The 19,810-nt window shown below is 46.1% G+C and overlaps 1 protein-coding gene across 1 annotated transcript in view; it reads right to left on the bottom strand.

Annotated features, from left to right (window-relative positions):
* Nucleotides 1-1,568: 1,568 nt before the first annotated feature.
* Nucleotides 1,569-19,810, bottom strand: part of ATP12A (ATPase H+/K+ transporting non-gastric alpha2 subunit) — a 33,542-nt gene continuing 15,300 nt past the window's right edge. Inside the window, exons 11-23 of the mRNA XM_003919745.4 lie at nucleotides 18,652-18,786; nucleotides 14,708-14,900; nucleotides 10,211-10,386; nucleotides 9,414-9,550; nucleotides 7,464-7,614; nucleotides 6,735-6,903; nucleotides 6,493-6,647; nucleotides 4,568-4,691; nucleotides 4,223-4,368; nucleotides 3,463-3,596; nucleotides 3,162-3,263; nucleotides 2,644-2,735; nucleotides 1,569-2,559 (exon numbers count right to left, since the gene is read on the bottom strand). Coding sequence (XP_003919794.2) covers nucleotides 2,531-2,559; nucleotides 2,644-2,735; nucleotides 3,162-3,263; nucleotides 3,463-3,596; nucleotides 4,223-4,368; nucleotides 4,568-4,691; nucleotides 6,493-6,647; nucleotides 6,735-6,903; nucleotides 7,464-7,614; nucleotides 9,414-9,550; nucleotides 10,211-10,386; nucleotides 14,708-14,900; nucleotides 18,652-18,786 — 1,743 coding nt within the window. The 3' untranslated portion in view covers nucleotides 1,569-2,530. The remainder of the gene's footprint in view (nucleotides 2,560-2,643; nucleotides 2,736-3,161; nucleotides 3,264-3,462; nucleotides 3,597-4,222; nucleotides 4,369-4,567; nucleotides 4,692-6,492; nucleotides 6,648-6,734; nucleotides 6,904-7,463; nucleotides 7,615-9,413; nucleotides 9,551-10,210; nucleotides 10,387-14,707; nucleotides 14,901-18,651; nucleotides 18,787-19,810) is intronic.

The raw sequence follows: 19,810 nt of genomic DNA on the forward strand, positions 1-19,810 counted from the left end.
CAAACACTGAAGACACAGTTATCGAAAGCACTCTCAGTCTGGAATGCTGCGTAGTCATTAACACGATGTTTTTGATGTTAAATAAAAAAGGCAGAATTGAAAACTGTATTTCAATTTTACCTAAAAATAAATATATGTGTAGAAAAACTCCAAAGAAAGAATTACTCTTTCATTTAGGTATGTAACTACATAGTGAGATTCAGGGTGATTTTAATTTACTTTTTACTCTCATTCCAAGTTTTTTATTTAAGAAAAATAGCTCATTTAGAGCTCCAACTTTGTAATCAGAATAAAATATATTGTTTTAAAAAGCAAAGACCCTAGGAATTCAGCCTTAAGTGTTTGTCTCTGAGACACTCTACCATATCAATTAGATTTAAATCGACATCATTTTTTCCTATAATAAAAGCTCTCTAGGCTTCAGTGGGTCAATTAAATAGTTCCTTCAAAAACATCCTCTGAAATGGGATTTCAATGCTTTTTTTCTGTCTACCACTTAATAAAGCTACTTGATATATACTAGTGTCCTTTCTGGGATTTCTTGTTAGTTATTTGTTAATTTTATAAATATTTGAGTGTCAACTTTTTGCAAGAGTAGGTAAGCACAAATATGAACGTTATTTCATACACAGTTCCTGCTATGAGGAGACTTCTACTCCCAAGTTAACTCCTTTCAACCCGAATCCAGCCCCAAGTGAAGCCTTGCAGCTTTGAGCTAAATTTATGGCCTTGTCCTGATGGCTTTGGCTGGACCAAAAGCTGCCAAGCATCGCAGCCAAGTGGGCAGCCTGTCAAGAAAGAGTAAGTAAGGTCAAGTTATTCTTAGCTGAAGCCTAGAAAGCATTAGCTGTCTCGCCGAGACTGGAATGAGAAAGCCATGACCACACTGCCCAAACCACTCTGGGAAGTGTTTCCAGTTCACTGGAACTGCTGATAGATTAGTCCCATGATCATTGTGGCTGAACATAGATTACAAATCTCCTGAGGACAGCAACGTTAGTTTAGCTTACATGGCTGCACACAATGCACATTGGAATCTATATACACAAAGTTACAAGGAGAGTCTCCTTCCCTCTTTCCTGCTTCTTCATGTGACCCCAAGAGCATGGTGACTCTAAGGCTGCCTTTTCCCGTCCCAGAGATGCCAACCTAGAGCCATAACCCTAGATGCCCTCGGGGGTGAAAGGCTGTAATGGAGGTGATGGGGCAGGCCACTGAATGAAGAAAGTTTAACCAAACATAATTCCTGGGTTCTGTCAAATGAGTGCGGCATGTGCAGTTGACGGAAAGGCTGTGGAAACCGCTTGCTCTCCAGTGCTGCTGCAGAAAGACGGGCCCTCAGGCATCTGAACAAGAATCATGGGCACATCAGAGGCCCAGAGTGGAGCCCTGGGGCCATGAGGAAGAGCTCAAAAGAAAAATCCTACATTTCCAGATCTTCCACAGATAAGTAAAATGACCAAAGGGAGGGAGAAAAAGAAAATAAGAAATCACATCTTATATATTTTTTTGTCCTATGCTCTTCATTTTCGAAAAATGTGAATCAATTAGAACACCACAATGAAACCTGGGTTTATAAAAAATCTTTTACTTAAAAATGAGGCCTTTCCAGGCCTGTCAGTATGGGTGTGTCACACATGAATACACCTAAGTTAAAACATGAAACATGACTGACAAAATACTATTGCTGGAGAGCACCTGGCAACTGTTTTACAAGAAATAAATACTACTAATGAAACCACAATAGCGCTCTACTGGGGTTGAATCCTGGTGAAGAAAGCCCCCTTGGATTAGCTGAGCATTTTGAATTAGGATATGCAAAATGAACCAGGAGCTCAGTTTTGGAGGAGCTGACATAGGGGTGGAGGGCGACAGGGACATAAAGGGCTGGGGAGGTGACCAGAGGTGGGACTGGGTGACGTGGCCAGGGAGACTATCATGGCCAGGTGGCAGATGTCTTCAGGAAGGACGTCTCAGAGTCAAAAGAATCAAAGCTGAGGTCATGTGTGCTGCTGTGATGTGAACCTGTCACCACTTCCTTCTCCTGCAGACCCTCGGCTGAGTTAGCCTTTTCTGAGCAAGGAGACCGTGAAAACAAACCTTCTCAAGGGAGTTGCAGAAATCTTAGGGTGGTCACTGAGCCTTTAGTAGGGTGTGGAAAGGAGTTCTGAGCAATCCTAGCTAGATCTTAAGGCAGATCCCAGTAGATGCCTGGGTTACACAAGACTATCAACATCAAGGAACTTCATATACATATAAACACATTCTTTCCTATACCATTACCTTGACATGTACATATTTTTAAATGAGGAGATGGAGACAGAAGTGAAAATCATATATCAAGAGTTGAATTTCAGTTTTAAAGTACAAAACATCAGTGAGTATCCTGCATACAGTTTTCTGCATGAAAATTTCCTCTTGTATGAGTTTTGACGATGTCTGCACTGCAGGGGAATCTCCCAGCAAATGGGCAGAAGATGAACAAGCACACCGCAGTGTGCCGCTGGGAGACTTGGGAAGCGAGGTGGTCTTAATAATACATGTTCTTATCCCACCAGCCTGTAGAGGTAGAAAAAAGTACGTCAGAAATGGAGAGTCTGTTGAAGTGGATAAGCAGAGCCTCTAAAGTCATAGACTACTCACTTCCAGGGTAGAGCCTGATGAAGAGCTTCCGCACCTCATCATACACCCAGATCAGGATGGCGTGTGGCACAGCCACAAACCAGTACTGGGCCCTGGAAGCAGAGGGGTGGAGGGTGAGCCCTGATGCATCTACAGGGATAGCCCAACCACCCCCCAACAACAATGGGGCTGCTTCTTCTTTTTTCCTGTTTTACTGCAAAGAACAACAAATCCACGAGGTCCCACAAGCTAAAGCTGGAAAGCTCCTTGTTTAACATGCACTGTGATTGCTAGAAGCAATGTCTGCCTTTGAAGCAACCTGTTGCATGAGGATGAAGGCGGGTTGGTGAGGCCCGGAAAACCCGTTTCCACTTCTGGGAAATGCAGATCAAAACTTTGGGCTCATAAAGCACAGGATCAGTTTGACCACTTCTGAAAGACTTAGGGGAAGAACCTTGGGAATGCTCCGGTTTATTTAGGCTGCAACAGCTCAGAGCAGAGGCTGGCTCTTTCCTCCATGCTGCTGAGGGCGAACTCACCTGAGCATGGTGAAATTCAGCGCTGTGATACTTCCGAGGCCATAGGACAGGATCAGCCCGATGACGATCTGTGAGGCGATCCCCACCCAGATGACTTTATTTCTGCAAGACACACAAAAGCAGACAGACTTGAGATTCTTGTGGCTTCATGATCGTACACCCAGCGGACCATGCCCCCAGCACAGTCAATGCCTCTGGGGTTACAGCTGTGGCCAGAGCTCGGTCTTGTGAATAACAAACTAATCGTTCTCCTTGCACAGCAGGCCCAGGGCTGCCCCAGGAGGCCAGGCAAGGGCAGTACCTGAAGAGACCCTGCTGGAAGATTGAATTCCTCCGGGTTTTCCTGATGATCAGATCTGCTATTTGCTGGACCAAGATGCCAACAAAGAAAGCCGTGTAGCCAGTCCATTCTAGGTATTCCCTCTGGTACCTTGTCTATTAACAGGCAGAGAAGGAAGAGACGGTGAGGCCAAAAGAAAAACTAGGCTATTTCAGTAAACTTCTCTATAGCTTTATGGTCTCTCCCTACCTCACCCAGACTGAGACTGGACCACCTCCTAGTGTTTGGAAGGAAGCATTTTTCTTTCTTGAACCAGGTGAGCAAGGAAAATTTTCATTTTAAAAAAATTATCATTACTATTATTTTTAATACAGACAGGGTCTCACTATGTTGGACAGGTTGGTCTCAAACTTCTGGGCTCAAGTATCTTCCCACCTCAGCCTCCCAAAGTGCTGGGATTACAGGCATAAGACACTGCACCTGGCCTGAAAGATGTCAATTTATTTAGCCCCACTGTGGGTGTGGCTAGGCTGGTCACTCTTCTATACCAATGACAAAGCTAAAGTAAAAAAAGAGACCTTTTGGCATTCTAGACTGAGAGAGGAGGCCACGTCCTGAGACCCAGCAAAGGCCAAGCACGTGTCAGCAAGGGGGCCCTGCGCCCTGTTAACTGAAGCTTTCCCAGGCTGTTCAGGGACACAGAGGCTCTGTGTAAGTCTGGGCGAGTCAGTGAGAGTGGGGAGAATCGGGGGGACTCTGAGGCAGGGCTCCCGTCACTCACCCATTCCTGCCCATAGTGGTCTTCCAAATCATTCACGTTGTCACTCTCCCATTCTACCCGCAAGTTAATGAGAGTGTGGGGCAGAAAGCCCTCCTGCGCATAGACGGTGAAATACAAAAGGAAAGCTCCCAGGGCTTGCATGAGGCCTGAAAGAACGACGGGTAGGACACAGGGTCTATGACGGCCCCAGGGAACTGCCTCGTCCTGTCTCCTCTCTGTTCCGCCTTCCTCCCCAACCCAGGCACGCACAGGAAAGCCACACTTTCCGGCTGTGCCCCCGACTCCAGTGAATTCAACTCTCAGGGCAGGCCCTGGTGTGACGAAGAGGACGTGCCCTTGTCGTACCAATGTGCAGGTATGAGTACACGGCGAGCTGCTCGTTCACCAGCCTGTCCTTCTTCTTGTGGCGAGGCTTCCTGTTCATGATGTCACTCTCTGCCTTCTCGTATGCCAGGGCGATGGAGGGGATCTAGAAGGGAAGAGGTTGGTGAGGTGTAACCCCAGGATGTTCTGCTCTACCCACGGGGGAGGGGGGCTGGGGGAGGGGGCCCCCGGCTGGATGGTGGGTGGGGGCATGCAGCTGGCCCATCCAGGCTGTAGGCGGAAGAGGGCATGTTGTCTATACAGGAATTTAAGAACAGTGCCATTAAAAATCAGCTGCTTTTTAATCACCCAGTGCTGGCAGTTCTGAACAATGCTGGTTATAAAACACTCTTTCCCTACAGGGAGGATTTCTTGTGCCGCCCTCCCCCTCCAGTTGGGAGGACCTGCTAAAAGACAGATCACTGCGCCCCACCTCCAGACTTCCCAATTCAGGAGACCTGGGCTGGGGCCAGAGAATATGCCTTCCTCCCTCCCTCCCTCCCTTCCTTACTTACAAAGCTAAAGTAAAAAAAGGGACCTCCTGGCATCATGGTTGTACAACCTGTTTCCAGGATTTCTAGCCCAGTTATCTGGAATAACATTTTTTATTCTATTTAATGTTTTGTTTAATTTTTAAGAGACAAGTTCTCTATGTTGCCCAGTCCTGACTCAAACTCCTGAGCTGGAGCAATCTTCCTGCGTTGGCCTCTTAAGTAGCTGGGGCAACAGGTGCCTACCAGAGGCCCAGGGTGTGCATTCTAACGAGTTCCCAGGTGACGCCTGCACCCTGCTTGGAGGAGCACTGCAGCAGAGCAAAGCAGGCAAATGGGAAGGGCTTGGAAAATGATCCACCAACTTTGGGGACCTGAATACCCCTCAAAGGGAAAGGCAGCTCCAGTCTCTCTAAGAATTAGGGATTACCTGGGTATTGTAGAAATCAAGAGAGGGGAAGGGGGCAATTTGAAGAGCCAGTTTCCTCCTGAGAATCGAGCTTGCTGTCTGTTGCTTTCCCTGCTTGCCCACGTAAGCCACAGCCACATGGGCAGCTTTCATGGGGCTTTCCTTAAATGCATACTGGAAAAGGGGACTGTTTAGGTGACATTCCTGTAGGGCAAGGCTTTATAAAGTCTTCATAACTGCTACTTCTTACTCTGTTTAGGTAAAGGGCTCTCAGGTCAGATTCTCCTACTTAACAAGGCTTGGCTGTGGGATTACCACTTTATTTACTGGGCCCCAGTGGATATTTGGGTGATTAATTTGAGTGACAGCTTCATCTTTCCGAAAGAAAAGGGAGGCTCATAGGGTGAAACTGACCAATGGATTTTTTTTTTTTTTTTTTTTTTTGGATGAAGACTCATGTCTTGAAAAGCTTGCTATAGGTCAGGTGTAGTGCCACATGCCTGTAATCCCAGCACTTTGGGAGGCCACAGTGGGTGGATCACTTGAGGCCAGCAGTTTGAGACCAGCCTGGGCAACATGGCAAAACCCCATCTCTACTAAAAATACAAAAATTAGCCAAGTGTGGTGGCACAAGTCTGTAGTCCCAACTACTTGGGAGGCTGCAGTGGAAGAATCACTTGAGCCCAAGAGGCAGAGGTTGCAGTGAGCCAAGACAGCACCCGTGTACTCTAGCCTGGGTGATGAGAGTGAAACTCTGTCTCAAGAAAAAAAAGCTCACTATAGAGTGATTTAATTTCCGAACATTTGGCAGATGGCCCTGGTCCCTTCCTTTGAGGTGTGGCATGTGGACCAGCAGAATGGGCACCAGCTTGGAACCTGTGAGAAATGCAGAGCTACAGGCCCCATCACCTGGACACTGAGAAGCATTGACTTAGTCCATCCCCGGCCCTTGAACTTGACCTCCCTTGGGGTGGGCATCACACCCTGTTCCCTTCAGAGTCACTTACAATGTCTGTCCCTAAGTCAATGAACAAGATGGTGATGGTGCCAATGGGCAGGGGGAGCCCAGCAATGATGTAGATCAGAAAGGGGCACAGCTCGGCAATGTTCTTGGTCAGGGTGTAAGCAATAGTCTTCTTGAGGTTGTCAAAGATCAGGCGACCTAGGCAGAGAGGTTTCTCCTTCAGAACCTGCTTCTAGTCCCCCAGATGACCCCGGCCCTCGGGAAGACCCCCTGAGACTCACTCACCTTCCTCCACCCCTGTGACAATGGATGCAAAGTTGTCGTCCAGCAAGACCATGTCGGCTGCATTTTTGGCTGCGTCAGAACCTGCTATCCCCATGGCAATCCCGATGTCTGCCTTCTTCAGAGCCGGAGAGTCATTAACTCCATCCCCTGTCACAGCAACAACGGCATCCTGCGGTGGGGGACCCAGGGAGACAGTGGAGTGAGCAGGCCTGGCAAGAGCAGCGTGGCCTCCCTTTTTTTTTGAGGCTGTGAGGACCATTATGGCTGAACTAAAGGGCCCGTTTATGGGAAATGATAAAGACGAGGAATCTTAGCAGCAGGAACAAGGAGCTCCAAACAAGTTGTGTGCAAATGAGGAAAACCTAACACGCAGGTGTTTTATATCTCATGTCTTCACATTTTTTTCTTTTATATCTTTGCATTTAATTTTTTTTTTTTTTTTACTCACCCCTACCACAGTGCCAAATGCTTCACCTCAGAAGCCTTGGGCTCTCATGAGAAAACGCGGAGAGCTGGAGTGAGCCTTTCGTGAAACATGTGGTGGGGGTCTCAAAGGAGGGCAGGGGCCAGCCCACCTGAGAGGGTGGAGAGGTCAGGTGATCAGGATGAGCCAAGAACTCTCTCTTGAGGTTTCAAAGGCATCACAGCCTGATGTGAGATCCAGACCTCTGCACTTGCCCGTGGACCATGATGGGCCTGTCAGTCCTCTGGGCACTGCCAGCCACCCACCTGCCTCTGACAGCCCTCTACAATGATCAGCTTCTGCTGTGGGGATGTCCGGGCAAAGACAATCTCCTGGTAGTTGGCTAAGATCTCATCCAGCTGTTCCGAGCTCATGTCCTTCAGCTCCATGCCGGTCACTACAGCGGCCTTGGCATCCCTAGAAGGGCCAGAAGAAACTGAGTGAGGCCCAAGGGCAGACATTAGGTTGAAGCACTGTTCCAGGCAGGATGCTGGCTGAGGCCTGGCTGACTTGACCTGGAACCCAGTGTCCTTGACACCTAATGCTCCAGCAAGGTAACAGGAGTTATGAGTCCTGGGAGCACTTTAGTCTCCATTTGAAGAAGGCAAAAAGAGGCTAAAAAATCGCACCATTTCCTGGTGCCATGTAACAATAAGAATAAAAAACCAGGTAGCCTTATCCTTACTAGAACAGGTGAGAGGTGGCACTTCCTGAAATAACGCTTTACTTCACAAGTAAAAGGAGGTTTAAAAACTGCCTGTTCAGGGCCAAACACGGTAGTTCATGCCTGTAATCCCAGCACTTTGGGAGGCTGAGTCACGAGTATCACTTGAGGCCAGGAGTTCAAGATCAGCCTAGGCAAAAGAGTGAGAGCCCCCATCTCTACAAAAAATGTTTTAAAATTAGCCAGGCGTGGTGGCACATGCCTGTGGTCCCAGCTACTCGGGAGGCTGAGGCAAGAGAATTGCTTGAACCCGGGAGGCGAAGGTTGCATTGAGCTGAGATCTCACCACTGCACTCCAGCCTGCAAGACGGAGTGATACTCCGTCTCAAAAAAATATATTTATTTTTCAAATTTGAAAGTGTAAAAAGTATAATCCGATTACTTTACAAAACCAAACAAATAAACAAGCCCCAACTTGTTTTCATAGAGAGATGTTATGTATAGCAAAAAGCATTGCAAGACTTTAGACTTCAGGTACTGTTGCCATGCCCAGAGGCGGGACCCAACCCTGGCTGGTTGTCTGACTCGGTAATTTGCTACGACCTGACAGCTGTGTGTCCCTAAAAGGTCTAAGTGCTTGGGGAACCTGAAGAGATACAGTGGTCTTTCCCTTGTCTCCCCACAAGCATGAAAGCATAACCCAGCTAATGAACACTTCTTCTCAACCTGAGAACTTGGAGTCTGACTCACGGAGACCACACACAGTCCAGGCCACTCTCCTGCACGCCCAGCTCCCTGGCCCTGTGTTTCTCCTTCATTATACCGACCACATCATTGTTAGCTTTCAGTCTGTCTCCTTGGCTGGAGGGGAAGATCCCCAAGGGTATAGGTAGTATTGTTCGCTTTTCTACTGTAGTTCCAGGTCTTGTCTGGTATACAGTCGGCACGCAAAAAATAATTGTTGAAATAATAAATACATGAGTGAATGAACAGGTGGATGAACATAATTAAAAGAATAAGGATAAACATGATTAAAATACTTAGGAGAAACAAGAAGACTTTCCTCAGGAAGCGTCCGTTTCATTTATTACCAAATAAAAAAGAAGAGCGTGTTTACATAGCTACACATTATAAAACCGGGTGGATAAATATCCAAGACACTTACTAAGGTTGGGGGTTGTGCATGAAACAACCCATAGGGTTCTTACTGTTCCAAATTATGCAACTAAATCTATGGCAATAATTTCACACAAATCCTTCCTTTCAGTTTTTCTTATTCTAAATTGGGCACATTGGTTTTGTGCCTAGGGCACACTGGATTTTGAAATTTCAAACAAGGAACACATAAAGGTTCATTTCATGGTATTAATACTGTGCCTGGCACATACTAGCTGCTCAGGGAAATTTACATGGATATGCAAATTATAGCTCAAACTAGCCTACCATCACTGATAGTAAAAAGCTGATTTGTTCCAAGTAGTGCAGCTCTTTAGAGCCAGCGGGGCCCCATGGGCATGAACCGGAGTTTTTGTTGTGCTGCTCCTGTGCTTACCGTTGGTGAACTTGCTCCACAGGGATGCTGAGGCGATGCGCAATGTCTTCCACTGTCTCACTGTTGGCTGAAATGATCCCCACACTCTTGGCAATAGCTTTGGCTGTGATGGGATGATCGCCAGTAACCATAATAACCTAGAGCACAGACAACGAGAAGGCCCATGGACAATAAATAACTCGGTTGGTCAAAGTGGGGATGGCTCAGTATTGCCTACTCCATAGTGCTCTGGGAGAATGTGTTGGTGATTACAGTGGCAGCTCTGGATCTACAAGACAACTGTCTTTGGAGGACACACTAATCCCCTTGGGTCTGCCCTTGCTCCTAAGCTTCATATGCTTCCTCCTCTGACATGAGAGGAACCCCTTCCCCTTTGATGCCACTTTATTTGTGAAAGGGCTGGTGAGTGTCTACTTGGGGCAGCCCCATGTTGTTTCAACAGTCTTAATATTAATGTAGTAATGATGAACATGGATTATGGGGGTTGAACCTCAAGATTGAGTAATAAAGCCTTTTAGTATTTATCATGGTCTAGGGCAAGATATGGCCACTTCAAGGTACTAGGAGATTCTTCTCATTGCACTTACTGTATATGTGGTTTATTCCACACAGACACAATCATTTTGTTTTTGCGGGACACTTTCAGTAACCTTAGCACAGTGAAACTAGAAATAAAAATAGGAATTATGATACTTACTTGAAGACACCTAAATACTGACCATCTCCTATGAAAAAGATTATTAGAAAGGAACATGCCGTAGAGAGAGAACTTCTTGAGCCAGGAAAATAACTCCCACCTTGATCCCTGCACTCCGGCATTTGGTGACTGCATCTGGCACGGTGGACCGAGGGGGATCAATCATTGACAAGAGTCCCACAAAACAGAGGTTGGAGGTGGGAAAGTTCATGGCGTCTATGTCAAATGAGTAGGTTTCTGGAAACTCGTCTGCTGGCAGGTAGAGATGACAGAAACCTGTAATACAGATGAAGTAGGGAGTCAGTGAAACTAGGACAGGAAACGAAAAAAATAAGAGGGAAACATGCTGATACACCCCAGTCCTTTACTGTTTTACCAACACATTAGAATAAGCCAGAATCATTTAATTTCTTCAACTCCGTAATGCAGTTTTTTTAGGAAAGCCATGACTTCATCCAAATATAATTCACTGTGCTCATTAGGCTCTATGTTCTAGAAATAAATCTTGCTATATTGCCTAGATCTAGACATAAAAAGACCCAGCGTGCACAGCCTCAACTTCTGAAGCTCAGTGGGGCACAGAGTTAAAGGGATCGAGCACAGTGCATGCCTCAGGGCAGAGTCACACTTGAGCTGCCTGGAGGGTCAGGAGAGACCTTCCCTAAGGAGATCACATGCCAGCTGAACCTTGAGACGGGCACAGATGATTTCTAGGGAGAAAAGGGAGGGTGGAGGTGGGAAGGGTATTTTCAGCAGAGAAAACAGCGTGTGAAGGAACAAGGGATTTCAATGGAGGAGCACGAAGTTCAGTGTCAGATCAAGATAAGCCCAAGAGAAAGGCCAGCAGGAATGGGGCCGAGCCATCCTTTTCTCAGAAGACTTCAGCCCCTCACAGGCTGAGATGAAAGGGACTCTTGCATCTGGTGGGACCGCCAAGATTGTGTGATCAGCTTTCACATGCAATTTATTTTCAGCCTGGCCCACTGCTTTGCAAATGTCAGTAGAACAGGCTTTGACAGGTCAAACACAAGTGGGCATCAATCCTGAGTAGAATACAAGGTGCTGTGGGTTATTGGATACCTGAAGCATTACCATCTCATTTATGTTTGATCCACGTTGCCAACTCAAATAGCCTTTAGAAGCACACATTCCACAGATTGCGTCTACATTGGCAAGGAATTTCATGTTGCTTAACGAGCCGGATCGTCAACCACATGCTTCTGTTTCCTTGAATTCATCATTCTGTGGTCCTGATATGGGGCACCCCCAGCCCCAGTGCGGACAAGACACAGGGTCCCTTTTTTTTTTTTTTTAAATAGGAAAACCTGTTTGTTTGTTTGTTTGTTTGTTTCTTTTCCTTCTTTTTCTTTCTCTTTTTTTTTTTTTTTTTTTTTTTTTTTTGCAGAAATTTATTTTAAGTCTCCAACCTTAATTTTAACTTGAACAGAATGAGAATGTGCTTTACATTTCTATCAGGGTTCTTATTTATACTCCCATACAAGAGGCAACATTGCAAAGTGTCTCTTGTACCCTGACTTTAGTAATAGATTACCTGGATTCAAATGTAAGTCCATCTCTTTGCTATCTGTATTGGACAAGTAATTTAAAATCTGTGTGTCTTGGTTTTCTCATCTTTATTTATTTATTTATTTTTTTGAGAAAAAGAATAAAGAAGAGGAAGAAAGAGAAAGAGGAAGAGGGAGAGAGAATGGGGGTATTGCTTTGTTGCCCGGGCTAGAATGCAGTCTAAATATGGGTATGCCTATAATTATCATTAATAATGGAGACATGAAAGAAAATGAGGGAAGAGAGTAACAAACAAGGAGCTAACCAACATTTCATTTAAACTTCTAAGTTGATATGGTGTGGTATTGATAAGAGTATATATTTTGTGTAAAGTGGAGAGTTCTATAAATGTTAATTACGTTTACTTGTTCCAGATCTAAGTTCAAGTCCTGGATATTGTTGTTAATTTTCTGTCTCATTGCTCTGTCTAATATTAATGTTGAGGTCTCCCACTATCATTGTGTGGTAGTCTAAGTCTCTTTATAAGTCTTGTATGTCTGGGTATTCCTGTATTGGGTGCGTATATATTTAGGACCTTTAACTCTTCTTGTTGTTGCATTTATTCTTTTATCATTATATAATGTCCTTCTTTGCTTCTTTTGATCATTGTTGCTTTAAATACTATTTTATCAGAGGCAAAAATTGTAACTTCTGCTTTTTATTTATTTATTTTTGCTCTCTGGTTGGTTGGTAAGTCTCTCTCCATCCCTTGTTTTGAGTCTTTGTGTATCCTTGAATGAATATCCTTAATATTAGCTGGCTATTTTACCCATTAGTTGATGTAAATTCTTCATTGTATTGATGTTCTTTACTTTTTGGTATTTTTTAAAAAAGGCTGATACTGTTTGTTCCTTTCTATGTGTAGTGGTTCTTTCAGAAGCTCTTGTAGAGCAGGCCTGGTGGTGATGAATTCTCTGAGTGCTTGCTTGTTCACAAAAAACTTTATTTTTCCTTCACTTATGAAGCTTAGTTTGGCTGGATGTGAAATTCTTGGTTGAAAGTTCTTTTCTTTAAGGATGTTGAATATTGGTCCCCACTCTCTTCTGGCTTGTAGGGTTTCTGCTGAGAGATCTGCTGTAAGTCTGATAGGCTTCCCTTTGTGGGTAACCTGACCTTTCTCTCTGGCTGCCCTTAGTATTTTCTCCTTCATTTCAACCCTGGTGAATCTGACGATTATGTGCCTTGGAGTTGCTCTTCTTGAGGAATATCTTTGTGGTGTTCTCTGTATTACCTGGAGTTGAATATTATCCTGCCTTACTAAGTTGGGAAAATTTTCCTGAATAATGTCCTGAAGCGTATTTTCCAGCTTGGATTCATTCTCTTCGTCACATTCAGGTACACCTATCAAGCGTAGATTAGGTCTTTTCACATAGTCCCATATTTCTTGGAGACTTTGCTCGTTCCTTTTTATCCTTTTTTCTCTAATCTTGTCTTCTTGTTTTATTTCATTGAGTTGGTCTTCGACCTCTGATATCCTTTCTTCTGCTTGATCAATTCGGCTGTTAAAACTTGTGCATACTTCACGTAGTTCTCGTATTGTGTTTTTCAGCTCCATCAATTCACTTATTTTCCTCTCTAAATTTTGTATTCTTGTTAACATTTCGTCAAACCTTTTTTCAAAGTTCTTAGTTTCTTTAGATTGTGTTAGAACAAGTTCTTTTAATTCACAGAAGTTTCTTATTATCCACGTTTTGAAGCCTGCTTCTGTAATTGGAACCCACTCGTTCTCCATCAAGCCTTGTTTCGTTGCTGATGAGGAACTGGGATCCCCTGCTGCGGAAGAGGCGTTCTGATCTTGGGTATTCTCAGTCTTTTTTGACTGTTTTCTTCCCTTCGTTGTAGATTTATCCATGTGGTCTTTATAATTACCATCTTTGTAATTGGGTTTCCGAGTGGACGTCCAACTTAATGATTCTCAGCGCCGAAATCTGAGCAACCCACTGCACCGACTCAATCAGTGGCGTTAAGATTGATGGTGCTTTTCTGACTCTGCACCAAGAACCGACGCTCAGAGGCGCTGGCAAAACCGCCTCGCCGGTCACAAGAGTCGCGCTGGCGACCCGTGGGGCTCCTCCGCTGGGAATCTCCTGGTGCGTGAGCAACAAGAATTCATGTGAAGGTGTGGCGTCCTCTCGTTCTTTGCGTTTTCACTGGGAGCTACAATCCCGAGCTGCTAGTGATCAGCCATCTTGGATCTCTCTCCCACAGGGTCCCTTGTGACAACACTGCTGGCACCCCCCGTGGTCTCCTCCCACCGTGGTTGCACTTCTAAGGTTCCTTCCCTCCTGACACTTCATCTGCATCACTGGCATCACTCTTCCTAGTTGCCAAACAGGAAGCTTACTCATTTTTAAAATGACTATTCTCCTCTAATTGGTTCTTACTCTTACCAATTCTACCTCTGTGAAGTCTCTGGCCCCTGATCCCTCCTTCACATTCCTGTCACCCCCAATCAAATTCCCATCTCTTTCTCCTGAGCAAGGGCAGCCGCCTTCTATGGAGTCTCTCCTCTCCCTGCCGCCATCAAAGAGCATCCTTCCTCAGCCCCAACGCTGCCCAGCTCACTCTGGCGGCACGGCCCTCGGTGCTCCCGACTGACTGCAGGATGAAACCTGGCTCCTCCCCGCATGTTCAAGGCCCCCATCTCATGACCTCTAATCTAGCCCTCAAGCCCTGTTTCTGTGACCGTGTCGTCTCACCTGCCGGCAGCACCCTGTGCACCCCACGCCGTTCTGCTTCTGTGCTTGGCCTGGGCTGTTCCCTGGGCCCTGGTTACTTTCCCCCATCTCTCCTCAAATGCAGTCACTTAAGGCTCGGTTTGAAATTTAACCTCCTTCCACAGCCTTCCCTGAGCTTCTCTGGAGGCCACACCACCCTGCTTGGTGCTCCCCTTGTCCCCATCCTGCTTATCATGTCCTTTACCTGCTTCATGTGGATGCCACAGCCACTCAGCTAGGTCACAGGTCCTCAAGGGGCCCACCTCATCTCTGCGCCTACCAGGTGATGGGCAGGGCCCCGCCGACACACTCACCCAGCACACGCTCGCCCAGCCCGCCCAGCTCCATGTAGGCCGTGTGGAAGGCCTTGGCGGTGCTCTTGTCCAGCGGGTGCTCCTCGCCATTGATCATGATGGTGCTGCACTTCTCTAGGATGCGCTCAGGGGCCCCCTTCATCACCATGAGGAAGCGCTTGTCATGGGGGTCATCCGTCTCGTGGATGGAGAGCTGGGAAGGAATGAACCAAGTGTGTTACCTACAGAAAGGGAAAACACATTCCTTCTTCTCTGCTGGTCCATTAACTGTAAAGGAGGAAGGGGAACAATGGCATCCTCAGCACATTCTGCCCTTTTTATTTCTGTGGCCAGGTAAGATGAAGAGATCTAGACTTGGCCTCAGCCCACGGTGGGGCACTCTGGGTTGGAATCTGCAATAAGTCAAGCTTATCTTTCAAGCAAAACTGGCTGCTTTAGACAGGCCAGGTGTGATCATCAGCATGTGAAACCTTGTGCCTTCAACAATATCTCCCAGGGGGCCCATGAGAGTTAGGGGGCTGCGAGCCTCTGCATTTCACCTCCTCTACCTCCCTGTGGGGAGCAGCCATCTTTCAGACCCAGACTATTCTGAGCTCAGAAGGGCACAAACCAGCAGGAATTCCTGTGTCTCTTTATCTTACTGTCTACCCAGTTTTCCTGGTTGGATGTAATAGGAAACAGGGGTGGGGTGGGGTAGGGTGGTGAGGAAGTGGATACTTCCACGTATAGTCTTTCAGGAAGACAGCTGGGTCACAGGAGTCTCAATTTTAATAGAAATGCTCTTGAGCTAGCAATTCTGCTTCCAGATCCATCCTAATAAGACATGCAAAAAAAAAAAAAAAATCTATACACGAGAATAAAGTGACTAACTCATCTATCCCTTACGATAAGCCAGGTACTCTTCTAAGCACTCAAGAGGAATCTCAGGAAGCTGGAGTGTTTGGGAGAAAATAAGTTACAAAGAAAAGTGGGGCGGGGGGTGGTGGCTCATGCCTGTAATCCCAGCACTTTGAGAAGTCGAGGTGGGCGAATCGTCAGGTAAGGAGTTTGAGACCAGCCTGGCCAATATGGCGAAACCCCATCTCTACTAAAAAATACAAAAAAAAATTAGCTGGGCATAGTGGCGTACTCCTGTAGTCCCAGCTACTGGGGAGGCTGAGGCAGGAGAATCACTGGAACTCGGGAGGCAGAGGTTGCAGTGAGCCGAGATCACACCACTGCACTCCAGCCTGGGTGACACAGTGAGACTCTGTCTCAAAAAAAAAAAAAGGAAAAGTGCTACCATTTTGGGTCTAACAGGAATTTACAAATCAGTATTTCTTAGACTTTTGGGTAGCAAAGATGAGTGCAAAGGTGAGCACAAAAGGATGTATCAGCCGATAGGGTTACCAGCTGCTGCTGCTGCTTTTCTTAATGGCCAAGTAAAGACATTGAGAAAACCAACCAACCAAACCAAACAAAAACCCTCCCATCTGTTATCACATCACTTTCTAAAATGCGGGCCTTCTCTTTTTCTTTCTCTCCCCGTTGATTTTTATTTATTTATTTATTTATTTTTTTTTTAGATTTGGTTCCACTCTGGCACCCAGGCTGGAGTGCAGTGGCATTTAAAACAAAGGGATAATAGTTTATGGTGCATACCACATGCCAGGCACTGTTCTAAGTGCTGTCCACATTGACTCATTCATCCTCAAAACAATCTTAAGGCCACAGGTACTATTAGTGTTTTTTTTTACAAAGGAGGAAACTGAGGCACAGAAGTTTAAGGCTTTGCTCAAGATCACTGAGCAAAGGTGGCTATCGAGTTGGGATGTAAGCCCAGGCTAGTAGACTCCGGACTCCCTGCCCTTAACCCTGGAGGCTACAAAGGATCATCTTTTAAATCAAATACATTCATCTTTATATAAAACATTTTCCAATTTGTGATAAACTGTTTAAATGCTTTCATGGACCAGTGTGTTTGGGGCATCACTATTCTAATCAATAAAACATAGGCTTTCCACTTTCTTTCCTTCAAGCAGAGACGTCTCCTTCTAAGGCCGTGACATCTAAAGCCCTGGTGAGGTTGAGCACTGCTCACGTGTAGATAAAAAATGACCCCAACAGCATCCAGACAGCATCTTCAACCTCTTCAGTGGGAACTCACACAGGCCCCTGTCCCCTTTCTAGTACCACTCTGTGTACCACTTTCTCCTCCAGCGTGTACACAAGGCCTCATGGAGCTGTTTTTCTTCCTTCTTGCAACAGGGCATGACTTTACCATGAAAGAAGGAGCTTTGGCAGGGTGCTGGGTCCTGCTGCTGATGGAGACATCACCTAACCCCATCTTCACACTGTGCACTGATGCGCTGCACCTCAACCTCCTCATCCTCTGCCCACCCCACAGCGTCGTCGTGAGAATGAATGATTAAATACATGTGGAAATTGGCACAGAACAGCTCCTATTATTACTGTTCTTTTCAGACTGTTACCCATTCTGTTTTCACTTAGGTTTAATGTAACAGATGTGGTTTCGTGGCTTGAGCATTTCATATCATATGTTTCCGGTTGGTTGTCTATTTAGCTAACTCTAGTTCTCCATTGGCTCATTGTCCACAAAGAAGACGTTTGCAACACAAGGGGTCCTTCTCTAGGCTGGGTGCAGCGGCTCATGCCTGTAATCCCAGCACTTCGGGAGACCGAGGCGGGTGGATCACCTGAGGCCAGGAGTTAGAAACCAGCCCTGCCAACACGGTGAAACCCTGTCTCTACTAAAAATACAAAAAATTAGCTGGGCGTGGAGGTGCATGCCTGTAATCCCAGCTACTAGGGAGGCAGGAGAATTGCTTGTACCCAGGAGATGGAGGTTGCAGTGAGCTGAGATTGTGCCACTGCACGCCAGCCTGGGTGACAAGAGTGAAACTTACTCTAACAACAACAAAAAAAGAGTTCTTCTCTAACCCTAAATTCCATTTGAACAAAGATGGGGAGATAATCACTGGAAACCTCCACACATACCGTTTTGGTTATCCCATTTCTATACTTTACTGTTGCACAGAGTCCAAGTCCTGATCCTGCTTTCGGCGTGGACTCTGTGGGAAATCCCATCTGCCTTGGGACCTGGGGCTCCCAACTGCCGTTTGTCTTAATGTGGGGAGGGTGCAACGGCTGTCAGCCAGGTCTGCATGCTGAGATAACCAGGTAAGGATGGCCGTCTTCTACCCGAGCAGGGGCGGAAAGGAGACTCCCACCCACAGCACAGGATGGCTCCAGAAAGCGATGGGACTGTCACCCGAGGGACCGCTCACCGGTCTCCGCAAAGGGCAGGGCTTGCTCCTGTGGCCCGAACTGTGCCGCGATCCCTCTGTGTGATGGTGGAAGAATCGTGGACTTGGAGTCAGGCTTGAGAACACCGGGCTGTGGGACTCTGGTCTCTCAACACTTCCTAAGGGCCTGCCTCCTCCTCCATGAGTCAAGATTAGTAAGTCCTACCTCATAGGCCTGATGTGAATGGGGAGCGAGATCACATAGGTCAAGGGCCTGATGCACCTGGGGTGTGAGCGGCTGTTTGGCCTCCCTGCTGCCCACCTGGCATTTAGCTTTGGGGTGTGGCTACTGTTCCTCATGGCAGAAGGTACCTGGTAGTGGTGGTATGAGAGTGTGTGAGTGTGTGTGTGAGAGAGAGAGAGAGGAGTGTGCCTGTGGCAGCGATGGCTCATTCATAGCAGCAGCCAGGCTCTGATGAGGTCATTGCCTTTCTTTCTTTCTCTGCCCTGCTTCATTGCTAGGAAGGAGGCCAGCAAGGGAGCTTGACCGGGGGACCGTGTGCCTGGGTGCTGTATCCCTGACAACTGTCTTTGATGTCGGGTATCCTCATATTTTGATATGAGTTAAGCAAAGGATATATGCAAGTAGAAGGGTCACCTGCCAATCACAAAGATGGCCGGTTGTGAGGAAAAACTCACCTGAAATTTATTAGTAGAGTTAAAAGGGATTTCAACTACTTTGCGGTTTCTTTTTCTAATTTCCATCACATCACCCAAAATGACCTCTGAGAATTTTAACAGAGCAGTTTCCGAGGCATCTCCTATCACAGCTTTCTGGGAATCAAAAGAGAAAAATATTTGCAGCACATGTTTAACGAACCAACATGCCCTCAGCACAGGACCCAAAACACCCCCGATCCTACTACCGTCTAGTTCCAGAGACAAGATATTGTCACGTGACAATCAGGGAGGCCACAAGACAGTGGTAACCGTGTAAACAATAGTGCCACCTACTGGCATTGGGGATGTTCAGAGAAGCTGGATCTCTGTGATGACTGAAGGTTTCATGGAAAAAAGCAGCTATGAACTAGATCTTGTTAGATCGGTGGGTTGCCAATACACAGAGCAGAAAGCCTTCCGGAAATCAGGATGCTGGCGCAGGCTTGTCCGTGAGTGTGTAAGGTACAAGTGGATGTGAAGGGTGTGGGGAGACCTGGTGGGCCTCAAAAGGCAGGCTGAAGTCTAGACTTGAGACGCAGAAAACGGGGAGGTACAGAAAGATTTTGAGCAAAGTTAAGTGAATATAAAAGCATCATTTAAGAAAAATTAATGGCATTTGAGAAAGACTCCAGGAAGGATAAACTGGAGTCAAGGAGGCTTAATTCCAATCAATTAAGAAGGTGACACAGCCATTTAGATGTAAGGTACTGCTGATAAATAGCCATGTAAAGTTACGTATATTTTGAAGCAAGAATGATAGAACTTGGTGACTCACTGGATATAAGGAAAGGAGGCAGTCAAAGACGACTTCCAAATGTTCTGGCCCGATGACAAACAGAATGGCTATATCATAAGAAATTAGAAAATGGAATTAGAAAATGGGGCAAGACACTGATGTGCAGCCAGGCTGGGTATACAGGTGGAAGTTAACAACCATGATTTGTGGAAATTCCTAGTGGAAACACGCAGCCAGCTGGAGATCCAGGTTGGAGTTTGGGTAAGAAGTTAGAAGTAGACATAAAGATTTGGAAGATACTGACAAAGAAGCAGTTGGCCAAAAAGAATATTAATGAGCTGTCTGATGGAGAGAAAACTAAGCAACAACACCAAAAAAAAAAAAAAAAAAAAAAAAAAGAAA

This window comes from Saimiri boliviensis, chromosome 16 (genome assembly GCF_048565385.1).
Source record: "Saimiri boliviensis isolate mSaiBol1 chromosome 16, mSaiBol1.pri, whole genome shotgun sequence".
NCBI classification, from domain to species: domain Eukaryota; kingdom Metazoa; phylum Chordata; class Mammalia; order Primates; family Cebidae; genus Saimiri; species Saimiri boliviensis.